The following is a 12,581-nucleotide window of genomic DNA, read 5'->3' as shown; positions in this document are numbered from 1 at the left end:
ATATCACATACAAAATGCCCTATGTGAGCACAAATTATATACCTACATATATGTATATACAGTAAGGAAACAAATAAAGGATTGAAAAAAAAAGAATGTGAATTGTTTGATTTATCCCAGTGGGAATTCTTTACAGGCAGAGGAAAAGAAGGAAAAAAAAACAGGCAGAAAAGTTGCACAGGACGATAGTTTCTTTGGCGATAACTTAATATCCCTACAGTTAGGAATGTAAAACAAAGGGTGGTTGAAGGAAGGCAGACAACTTTGCAGATGAGATAATTAATGAATTGTTTAGCATTTGTCCTGCAGCTTTAAATCACTACATACCGCAGCCTGTCGATGATGAGCTGGCTCAGATTTTGGTACAACTTCAGTCTATACAGATCTTTGTGATGATATAACCCCCCTACCAGCTGTGCATGCACTTAAAAGGAAACATTTTGGGAAATGCGCTCGCCGTCTTATGGAGTGTCCAGCAAGTTTGGATGAGAAGAGCAATTGCCTATCTGAACAGGGTTAGCTTTGCATAGCATAGGCCAGTCTGGCTTTATCCAGCTGTAACACAATGCACCTAATCAGCACATCCGACGCCCATAAATCACATTAAATGTTTTGAAGATTTTTTTTTTTTAAATTTACATGTGACTATTTTGCAGGGTCAGGCTGCGTGCCAGAGAACCATATTCAAAAGGGGTGAATTTGTTCCCGAATTAAAGATTTACAAAATTTGTAAAAAACAATAACTTTAGATTCATAACTTTACTGCATTTAACGATTCTAGTTTGTTACTTTACACAGCTGCAATAGGATAGCTCACAAGCAGTGTGACAGATGCATCCAGTGACTCTGTTATTGCAGCTCTATGCAGCTGTGACTTCTGTTATTGAGGTGCTTAGCAGACAATTTAGTTACACTGGAAATGAATTTGTATCATATTTTACAGTTATTTGCTTTGAGTCAGTGACTCAGTTGTTTTTATCATATCTAAATGTAAGCTTTTTATATCAGAGAGGTTTGGGGGGGGGGGGGGGGGGGAGTGATCATTCAAAATATGAATTTGAAGCTTTTTTTTTTTTTTAAAGAAAAAGACAAAATTGTTGCATGTAAATGAAGTCATCCTGAGCACTGTAAAATGTTTGTTGTTTGATACCAGGAAGTGGAGAATGTGCATGAATCCATGCAAATCTTGATTAAAACAGATTCCAACCACAATGAATTTAGTTAGTTTTTTTTCCGCCAGATTCTGTGAAATCTGTTGCACTGTTCATTTTCCAGCTGGATTTTTGTAGCTTTCTCAGAATTCAGATCAACGTAAAGTTTTTCAAAAGCTGTTATTTCTCTTCTATAAATGACACATTTAGCAAGTTTGAAAAAATTGTCCTCAATATTTCACCTCGACATCTTTAAAATGCTCTAACTGGTAAGGACTGTGCTTCAAGTGCAGCATTTACAGCCACCACCAAAAGTAGTAACTATACTTTAATAGACATGCTTCATTTAATAAAGCTTTAAGTCACATTTGAACGATTTTTTGATATAATGGTGCCCTCTGCTGGATGATCTGCACACTCTTACCGTTTCCACACAGTTGTTTCTAAACGTTTTTGACATTATTTTCATTGTTTTTCGGCTTGTTTTGTTTTGGGAACCATAAAATGAAATTGTTCGAGCTCCTTGTCTGGTCTTACCAACAACTCTACAAGTAAAACTCAACATACAGTTAGTAATGATCCAGTAGATATGTTAAAAAACTACACAACACAGTTATTTCAATGTTCCACGAAAGAATGTGTAAATCTACACAGAGTATAGTAATCCTGTTCAGCTGGATATGTGGAGGTCAGGGATGAATGTGTTGTGTAGTCTCAATAATATTAAAGCAATAGTGTGATCACAATACTGATAACTGGGAGGCTTAAAAACGAGCTATTACAGTCTCAGAGATATTGTAATATCGATAATAATACTAAAATAAATCAGTACGAATATTGTTGTCAATATGTGGCGAGTAAGACAGTCAAGGCCTTTGAACCAGTTCAAGGCTCCGAAATCAACAGATTCTGTGAGAGAGAGGAAGCATTTTTTCAGGGGTATAAAAGTCCAAAGAAAGCCGTAACCTTTTCCGTGCCAGAGTATTGTTTAAACTTAAAAGTCAGTCAGAAGTCACCAAACACTCAGGACTCTTCAGAAGATCGTGAAGTAGACTTATAACACTACGAATGGCTGGTGTGAAGCTGATATCCAGGTCCAGATTTAGTATCAGTCCGGGCAACGCAAAAACCTCTTTAAGCTGCTTTCGTGGTTACCCGAAGAGGTGCAATGTTAGTTTTATGATGAATTTACCCGTGTGAGTGGAAATTTCTTTGGGTGATGTACAGTGCGCTAATTCATGTGATTCATATACAAAGATGTAAACATTTAATTTCAGCAATTCCCAGCCAAACGCAGCGCAAAGCAGCGGCGTACACACACAAGAGTGTAAGAAGTTTTATAAAAGATTCTCTCTGAAAACAGTGTGACAGTTCAGATAAATCAGAGGATGCTGCAGGAGAATCAACACGGTTTTCTATAAGGATGAGCTCGTCTGTTAGAAATGGTTGGGACTGACGCCAAATCACCAACTTAAGTTGCGCGTGTAGCAATGTACCTGCGCGAATGGATCTTGTTTTTATTATAATAATAATAATAATAATAATTATTATTATTATTATTATTATTATTATTATTATTATAGCTTTTTCGATCTTTATTATTTATTTTATTTTATTTTAAATTACTACAATCTAAACAGACAGGACCGGTGGACAAGGAAGAGAAAGACGAGAGAAGTTGGGAAGAGGCTCCACAAAGGAGAATGGAAAGAAAATAGATGGAACAGAGAGAAAAGACACTAAAATTAACTGGATCACCTGCCAGGGGAAAAACATGCAAGAAGAGAACAACAAAGCAGGGAAACTACAGCAACAACCAACATAACCGTACATTACAGTGAATGCAAGACCGACAAGTTCAGCTCAGTTTTGCTGTTCCATAACTGATCAGAATTATTCCTGATGAGCAGAAACAGAGAGACAGAGCGGGAGCGCAACCTTTCGATCATTATTATTTCGATCCCTCTCTCATATTCAAAACATCAATGAAAGAATATCTGATTGGGACCTGATTGAAAAGCTGAGTAAAATGAGAAATGTATAAACAATTTGTTTCATTGTGCATATGGATGAAATATAATGTAGATAAATGGGATAAAGGTTGAACTGAATGTTAACATTCATCAGATCACAGCTCAGGTTGTGTCAAACCAGCAAGTAAAAACATTTTTGAGACACTAGAGGATGTTACCCTTCAGAGGTCCTAAATGTACTAAATGTAATTGATAAATATAAGTTATTAGCCAGTAAATTACTTGGCAATGTTCATGTAATACAAATATATGTATTATATTTTTCCTGGAGGGCAGTCATTTTTAAAAACAAGATGGCAGCTGCAGTGTAAGTCAGATAAAAGATCAGAGAAGACTTAAACAGTATTTAAATATTCAGGATTTTTCAACATTTAGAAAAATTGTGTTTGAAATTCAAACTAATCTGCTGCACACTTTCTCTAACTCTGCTGCCACAAGGAAAGATACAGGAAGTCGCTCAAACCACATGAAACTAATCTTTATAGTATTTGTTTTATTTTACTCCAGGAGCAAAAGATGTTTTCCAAAAATGGGACAAACTGTTGTTTAATTTTATGGTTGGTGTGGTCCTGAGAGTCGTTGAGCTTGTCTTTGTTTTTTAGGGTCACAGGTTTCAAGCTGGTATCAAGGTGTGAATCATAAATGAGCCCCGCCTGGTCTCCAACAAGCCTGCCCCATAAAAGACTTTTTCTTTTGTTTCGGCCCAAATCATGTCTGTGGATCTTTTCTTTGTTAGTAACACTAAACATGTTAAAAGCTGAATTAAGGCTACACAGGGTTTATTTCCTCGCCCGATGAGTTAAATTCTTTGCTAAAAAAGTTAAAAAGCTTAAATTTTCATGTTCTATTGCTGTGACACAGGTGAGTGGGTCAAACATGAAACAGGAAGTTGACCCAGAAAAGCACAGGCTGAGGAAAATGACTTAAGTGTCTTTATTGTAAGATCATAAACTTGTTATAGCTAGTTTGTTGAATAAACTGATGGAAACAGGAACATGATGAAATCAATAAAAATGCTAATTTTTGTGTTTTTGAATGTTGGTTGTCATTTATTTTATTCACACAAATGCAGTTTGGATAAGTGCTGATGGTCCTTTGTTAATTAAAACCAAACAATCACCATTCCAAGATTAATCAATACCACTGAAACAGATAACAGACAATAGCTGAAACTATCTTTAATCAACAGTCAACTATCAGCTTCAATTGAACTGACTCAACCAATGAGAGCATCAAATTTGGATTATATGGTTTCAGCTAGGACTAAACCAAAAGTTGTATTTTTCATTAATTGGATGAGAAAATAAAACCTGTAAAGTTTAAAACTTTAATTTTATTTAATCAATGTTGAACTCTGAGATTAATCCAGTAAATTTTTATTTTAATTGTTACTGAAATGTTGAATTCACCACTGATGATAATCTTTTTCATCTATATGGATCCATTTCCACAACTTTTTGATCACCACTTCAGAACAACAACTACCTGGATACACAGGATCAAGACTGAACTCTGACATTAATCCAGTGAATTTTAACAACAGTCACGCTAAAGGACCACTTAATTGATTAAATCATGGTTAGTTTGTTACAATATGTGTAACATAACTGTCGTCCGACATGCAGCAGATTTGTTGGAGAAGCTCAGAAGAATCAAACTCAACATCTGGTGCATCTCGGACACCAAGGAATTTGGTGCTTTTGACGACATGTTGACGACGGCTGTTAATCAAGGTGTGGATTAAGCGTGCTAAACGAGGTCCTCCCAGTCTGATCAAACTCATTATCTTGGTACAATTCAGAAACAACACGCTCAGGCAAAAACTGGGTCGACCCCCCTCTGACACCTTAATGTGGGCTTAATGATGATATGATGCCCACGTCTCCCAAAGAATTCACACCTGTATTCATGTAAACTCAGCCACACCCACCTTGATTCAGACCCTGAAACCTGTGAGCCTAACGTTGAATACAGGGACAGTCAACGACTCTTAGGACCGCCTTGAATCCCAGTGGAGGTTAAATACCCGGCTCTCTCCACTACTATTTACAGAAGTTCCAGTTCCTCTGCAGGCTGATTTAGCTGAACTCAAGAAGATTTTTGAAGCTCTCAGCACAAGATTAGGTGAATACTGGGCCAACCATCACAGGACTATGAACTCTCCTCACTGGACTCCTCACTGCTCTCCTCGGTGGACTCCTGGGGGACTGGAACCCTCCATGAACTCATATCTGAATCCAAACCTCCACCAAGACGTGGGAGTGTACACACAGGAGCTGGCTGTGACCGTTCCTAAACCTGTGCACGTAAGGAAGGGGATTTTTTCTGAGCTGCACAGTAAAGTTTCAGAAGCTGGCATCCCCGTCACTGCAACACATTTTGACCAGCAGCAGGAAATGCTCTGGATGGGAAACTACACGGTAAGAGCCAAAATGATGCTTCAGCAGAGTTTGTTTCTTCTACATTCACCTTAAATGTTGCACTCTGTAATAATATTTGTGCTCTTCTCTTAGGGTCATGTAAAATCCTTCCTTGGACCTACGATGGCACACTATTCTTCTTTCCAAGTGCACGCAACTGATGCCATCAGACACATACAGAGTTTGGAAACAGGCGTGCTGTTCCTTTCTGAGTGCAACCTCAGATGTTACACTCGTGGAGGCCTCGTCATGTTTGATTATCGGTAAGTGTTACATTGACTGTTGATGACCTGAAGCTGTGAAATTATTCCTTATGTTATTGAATTAATGGCCATTTTTGGTGCTTTGCAGGATGGAGAAAGGAGCTGATATGCACAGTCTCCTCATGACTGATAACATGCTGCTCATGGGGGGATTACAAAACTATGTGGTTGAAATTGACATGAACACACTTCAAGAAACTCAAAAAGTAAGACACCAGGCTTATGTTTATCAAAATCCACAACTATCTATGCTTACACCACTGGCACATCATACAACTGACTTCACAGCGAGTGTCTGACTGTCTGCTGTCTTGATTGTCCTTCCAGTTCACAGTGGAGGCACCTGGAGTGACACTAATGCGTCAGACCAATCATTTCTTCGTCTTTGGGCACCCTTCTGGCAAAGTAAGTATCCCCTGATTGGATCAGTTTGATGAGGTTTGGTTTATATCTCTCTAACACTGACCCTCTGCTGATAACAGGTGACCCTTCGAGACTTACGCACATTTAGGACACAAAAGTTTGACGCATTTCCTGGCGGCCTGTCAGACTTTGATGTTCACGGAAACCTTTTGGCTGTGAGTGGGTTCTCCAGCCGAGGGCTGAATGAACGTTTCCTGATGGTGTATGACCTCCGCATGATGCGAGCTGCAACCCCCCTTTGGGTGCATGTGGATCCATTCTTTGTGCGCTTCCTTCCTACCTACACGTCACGGCTCGCAATCATCTCACAGACAGGTATGAAGCTGGCTTCAGGATTCTTTAGTCCAGTTTTCTGTAGCATAGTCTTACTATGTTTGGCCAATAAATGTGACACACAATTTCTTTGTGTGATTTGTGGCTTTGCTATAACTGCCTGCATTCTGTGTCTTTTTCCAGGTGAGTGTCAGTTCTGTGAGCCCACTGGCCTCGCCAACATGGCGGATATTTTCCACGTCAACACAAACGGCCACTGTCTCACAAGTTTTGAGGTCTCATCCAGCAAACAAGCCTTAGCCTTTGGAGATTCGGGGGGATGTGTGCGTCTCTGGTCCGATACTCGGGACGTTATGTTTAACGTCTACTCCAGAGAGCCCTGCGTTGTAGATGCACAGCCTCAGCTGGCCTGGAATCATAACCTGCAGCCCTGCTCTCCCATCCCCACTGCCCAGGCTACACCCAGCTCAAGGTAACACAATCACTAACGAGACTGAAGAGTTTGCATTAGAGCGTTCATACATATTGTTTTCAGATTCAATAAAAGTTTGTAAGATAATGTCGAGTCTTCCCCAGTTGATATAAATGGTTAGAGTCTCACGTAGTTCCCATTAAAGGTTTCCATCTAAAACATGTTTCTTTTCAACAGGTGGGCTCCTGGGATGGACCCAGAAATCCCACAAACTATTGAAACTGTTGGCTTCAACAGTTATGTGGAAAATCCTTCTGCCTGCCCCTGTAACCAGGTATGTAAAAAACTTTTTCTCTTTTAAACTGTCATTTTTACAATATTGTAATAAATTTACAAAAAAAGTTAAACCCATCTCCACGTGGTGTATTTTAAGTTTTTTTTCCTGTTTGTTGTTTGCAGGTCCCTGCAAATAAAGAAGGGTCACCTGTTTATTACAACCACATCCCTGAATCTCCAACAGAGAGTGATGAAGAGCCGCTCCTTCACATTGTTCCCGAAAAGTACAGAAAGGTTGGACTTGCTACGTTTCACCCTGGTGTTCATAGAGATACAGTTAATTTTAAGATGTAACAATTTCTAGAGTGTTGCTACAAGCTTTGATTTCCCAAACATGTGACGAAGATGTGTTTGTTGTGCTTCAGGTGACAATTAAATACTCTAAACGTGGACGGGAAGATTTTGACTTCAAACATTACAACAGGACGTTGTTTGCTGGCCTGGAGCCGCAGATTCCCAACGCCTACTGTAACTGCATGATCCAGGTAAGAAGCTGAAGGTTCACAATGTGTACATTTAATTTTTAATATGAGACAATTTGTCAAATGTTCCATGGGTCTTTTATGTTTGCATCTTAGGTGTTATACTTCCTGGAGCCAGTTCGCTGCCTTGTTCAGAATCATTTGTGCCACAAGGAGTTTTGTTTGGCTTGTGAACTCGGCTTCCTCTTCCACATGTTGGATTTGTCACAAGGAGATCCATGTCAGGTAAGTTTCTTTCTTTCTTTGTTTTCAATCTGTTGGGGATTACAAGGCTCTTACTTTGAAATCTCATTTTGTTGTGACTGCCCAAAGTAACCTCTAATGTCTTCTTCCTTAAGGCCAGCAACTTCCTCAGAGCACTTCGAAACGTCCCTGAAGCCAAAGAGATGGGCCTGATCCTCTCAAACTATGAGGAGACGACAGGAACAGTCAAGCTAGGTCGCTTAATCCAGAGATGGAATCACTTCATCCTCTACCAGCTCTTCCAGGAGACACAGGAGCAGGAGGATCCACGGGCCTACAGGACGACCAGGAGCAGGTAAAACACATCGTTGTTGACCTGCATTCTTACTGGACACTGTCCCAGTCTTATCATTATGTTTGTTTATAAATGCAGAGTTTTCCTTCTGGTTTCTGAAACTGTGATTTGTGTTTGTGTTGCAGTTCTCTGGGCTCCCCTGGCGACTCTGTCATTAGAGAGCTGTTTTGTTCTGAAGTTGAGAACCGCAGCCCGTGTCTCTGTGGCATAGAAACAGTCTACTCCTCCCTCATGTTGCTGTTCAACATGCATTACCCCAACTCTCAAGGTGAGTCTGAGAGCACTGAGAGCATGGATATCTGTGACTGTGAATTACTCTGTCTTTGAAACTTGAACTATTAATGATTACATAATGGTTTGAATGAATTTAGTTTTTGAATGAGCAGAGGGAAATATCTGCTTGATTTGATGTATACACTGATATTCATTGTACTTTGACACTTCAGGAGAAAGAATAAAGGAGCACGACTTTGCTGAGATCCTGAAGAAAAGCATCTGCCTGCAGCAGAGATCTCACACATGGTGTGGAAACTGTGACAAGTATCAGCCCACAGTGAGTTACAGCTTTCATTCACTCATAATGACAATTCATTTATGGTTGGTTGTTACCTGTTGTGCAGGGTAATCATTTCTTTGTGTTACACTGTAGGTGCAGACACGCAACATTCGACGTCTCCCAGATGTTTTGGTGATAAACTGTGAGGTGAACAGCAGCAAAGAGGCTGAATTCTGGAAGGTTCAGGCCGAGGTAAGCCACTGATTCACCGTGTTTAAATACAGTTAAAAGAAAGTAATGATTTATCTGTTCATTATTTACATGATTGCCCATGTTTCTGTTTTTATAGTACGCCTTCAACAAATCCATGCAGAAGACAGATCAGGATCAGCGTCACGTGTGGATCCCCGCCACTCTCAAGATGTCCCTCAGCAAAAGTCAGAGACTGGAGATCAGCAGCTGGCCTGAGGGCGAGGAGGTGAGGACTTTAGATTTTCAGCTGATCTTTGCACTTGAAGAAATAATTGAGTAACTTTTCATCACCAAGTTAAAATTTCACTTCAAGATTAAAACCATATTTCCAGGAGCAATATTTTTAAAACATTATTACACTAATCTGTAGATATTGAACTATAGGTTGGTTTTAGTGTTTTTGTTTCTGTAACAACATGAATTTCTCAACTGTTGTGAAATAAAAAAGTTTATCTTACAGTTATTTGCACTTTCTGTTACTAGTTAAGTGCTGCTGAACAGGCGGAGGGAGCTTCTCTGTATGACTTGGTGGCCACGGTGCCGCACATCCTGGACGCTGGCGCGGGTGGTAATCTGGTCGCACACATCAAAGTGGGTGAGACCTACCATCAAAGAAAAGAGGTGAGTGATGCTTAGATAAGAAAATTTGACATCTGCTGACTACAAAAAGTTTCATTTTTAACATTCAAAATGATTTTATTATTTCAGGGAGTCTCTCGCCAGCAGTGGTACCTCTTCAATGACTTCCTCATTGAGCCGATTGAGCAGGTAAGGATCCTAGATAAGATTCCTGCTTGTTTATTCATGCTAACTTTAATGTGTGCAGTCATTTAAAAATGTTTCTCCTTTTGTTTTCAGACTGAGGCTGCACAGTTTGATGTGAGCTGGAAAGTGCCAGCCATCCTGTGTTACGCCAAGAGAAACTACCACACCAAATACGACCTCCGCAGTGAGTGTCAGCACAATCAGTCTGAAGTCAAATCCGACTTATATCGGACTCAGAAGCAGAGCAAGACAGACGCCACTTTCATCCCACTCACAGTCAGTGAGATGCCGCAGGCTGGTGACCTGGTGGGGCTGGACGCTGAGTTTGTAAAGCTCAGTGAGGTAAGTCTGGCTATGATACCATCATTAATTATAATATAGGATCAAAAACAATTTTAAATATTCCTAATACATATTTTCAGTAGTTCAGCTAATCTGACTCAAGTATTTAAAACAAAATTGACCCCTGAATGTGTGCGTTTGCAGGAGGAAGCAGTGCTGCATAGCGACGGCACCAAATCGACCATCACGCCCAGTCAGATGTCTGTGGCCAGGATCACCTGTGTGAGGGGTCAGGGACCCAACGAGGGGGTCCCCTTCATCGATGACTACATCTCCACTCAGGAGCAGGTGAGAAGCTGCAGAGAGAAAAGACCACGATGACCTAAAAGAATGAATATATAATGTTTCAAGGATCCACCCGCTAACTTGTCAATTTGTTCTTCCAGGTGGTCGACTATTTGACAAAATACTCTGGAATCGAACCTGGAGACCTGGATGCCACAGTATCCTCTAAGCACGTGACCACGCTGAAGTCGACCTACCTGAAGCTACGCTTCCTCATCAATGCAGGAGTTCGCTTCGTCGGCCACGGCCTGCAGAATGACTTTCGTGTCATTAATTTAGTGGTACGTTATTTCATCTGTTATATATTTCAAATTAGTTCATATAGTTTAGAGATGTTTTTTTATAGATGTGCTTTGATTTTAATGTTTTTTATTTTCTGTTTCTTAAGGTTCCCAAAGATCAAGTTATCGACACCGTCGACCTCTTCCGATTGCCCTACAAGAGGATGATTTCTCTGAAATTCCTTGCTTGGTATTTTCTTGGTAAGTTAGTAGAAACAAAAAAAACAAAATCAAATCCAAATAATCCAAATATGAGTCTTTAATCGAATTAAATCACATTATTACAGTGAGAGGGATTAGGATCCAAATATGTAAACTGAATAATCCGCTCATGTTACCGAAGTCAGTATAGTTCATGATGTTTTAGTTGTCATCAAACTCATCTTGGAATTAAATCTGAACAACAAAGTATTAGAGGCTTTTTTGAGTTCATGCACTAAAGCGTACGTGTCAATTCCTCATATCCACACTGTAATCTGAAGCTGAACACTTTCATTTTAATCATTCCTGACCTTTTTTTCATGTCCACAGGCCTCAACATCCAGGGAGAAACCCACGACAGCACGGAGGACTCATGCACGGCCCTGAAGCTTTACAGGAAGTACCTGGAGCTGTATCAGGAAGGAGGGAATCATTACGTGACGAAAGTGCTCTACGAAGTCTACGACAAAGGCTTCCAGTTGAACTGGAAAGTCCCAGATTCGGACATGAGATAGTCCGTCTGAGTGGACTGAATGCACTCTCCTTCCATCCACGGGTGCTGCTGTGCTTCCCTCTGTGATGGGACTGTGAGCAACACCATGACCTGAAGATGCTCGGGCTGCTTATTTTGTATCATATTTTATAGTTATTTGCTTTGAGTCAGTGACTCAGTTGTTTTTATCATATCTAAATGTAAGCTTTTTATATCAGAGAGGTTTACAGGGGGGAAAGTGATCATTCAAAATATGAATTTGAAGCATTTTTGTTTAAAAAAAAAAAAAGAAGGAAAAAGTCAAAATTGTTGCATGTAGATGAAGTCATCCTGAGCACTGTAAAATGTTTGTTGTTTGATACCAGGAAGTGGAGAATGTGCACGAATCCATGAAAATCTTGATTAAAATAGATTGAAACTATAATCCATGGATGTTCAGAGAATCATTTAAATTTAACAATTAATTTAGTTTGTTCTTTTCACCATCCACCTTTGAATCTGTTGCAATGCGTATACCATTTCTGGCATTATGCTATCGTTGCTACTGCATGTCTCATTCACTACTACAATATTTTTATTTCACTTACATTTGCATGGAAACCTTTGACTTGTTTAAAAAAAATAATCTTTAGTATATCACACAGGAAATCTGAATAATTTGGAACCAGCCATGTGGTCTCGCAACACAATCTTCATACCTTTAACCCCAATTTTTGTAGATAAGGAAATACCTTTACTGCAGAAAAAGTGTTGATGAAATTGAAGGAGAAAAACCTGCACTGCTAAGGCAAGAGGAGAAAGTGAATAACATTGAAGGAAGCCAGGAGACGTGCAGCTTTTTAAAACTCTCTCTTTAAGTTACCCTCTCACTAATTCGGCATAAGTGCCCTTCAGATATCAGCTCAGGATACTCAGTTCACGGCTCTCAGTTATCACACAATGACTCTCAAACCTTCCCAAATCATGTCTATTTATTCTGAATGTAACGGTTCCCTCTACCTGATGTTTCTGGTACTGCATGGAGATGTCATTTATCTGTTTGCCATCCGTTCTGTCCATATTTACCAACAAAGGAGTAGGGAACATTATTCTTCAACTTTTGTCACTCTTGTAGATTTAATGGTACATATTTAAG

General features: G+C 39.7%; 1 protein-coding gene across 1 annotated transcript; it reads left to right on the top strand.

Annotated features, from left to right (window-relative positions):
• Positions 1-4,778: 4,778 nt before the first annotated feature.
• LOC101465093 (PAN2-PAN3 deadenylation complex catalytic subunit PAN2-like) lies at positions 4,779-11,586 on the top strand. The gene is made up of 23 exons (XM_014412743.3): positions 4,779-4,917; positions 5,237-5,604; positions 5,698-5,867; positions 5,956-6,073; positions 6,195-6,272; positions 6,350-6,605; positions 6,747-7,035; positions 7,213-7,309; positions 7,435-7,545; positions 7,677-7,796; positions 7,890-8,018; positions 8,132-8,331; positions 8,457-8,599; positions 8,778-8,884; positions 8,981-9,079; positions 9,177-9,305; positions 9,563-9,700; positions 9,788-9,847; positions 9,938-10,186; positions 10,331-10,474; positions 10,573-10,752; positions 10,860-10,953; positions 11,284-11,586. Exons 1-23 carry the CDS (start codon positions 4,779-4,781, stop codon positions 11,466-11,468), a joined length of 3,603 nt encoding a protein of 1,200 aa, XP_014268229.3. The 3' UTR covers positions 11,469-11,586.
• The last annotated feature ends 995 nt before the right edge of the window (positions 11,587-12,581 follow it).

Source organism: Maylandia zebra, linkage group LG20, assembly GCF_041146795.1.
Source record: "Maylandia zebra isolate NMK-2024a linkage group LG20, Mzebra_GT3a, whole genome shotgun sequence".
In the NCBI taxonomy this organism is placed as follows: domain Eukaryota; kingdom Metazoa; phylum Chordata; class Actinopteri; order Cichliformes; family Cichlidae; genus Maylandia; species Maylandia zebra.
Note: the sequence above shows the minus strand (reverse complement) of the source record. Positions and strands in the feature narration are given on the sequence as shown.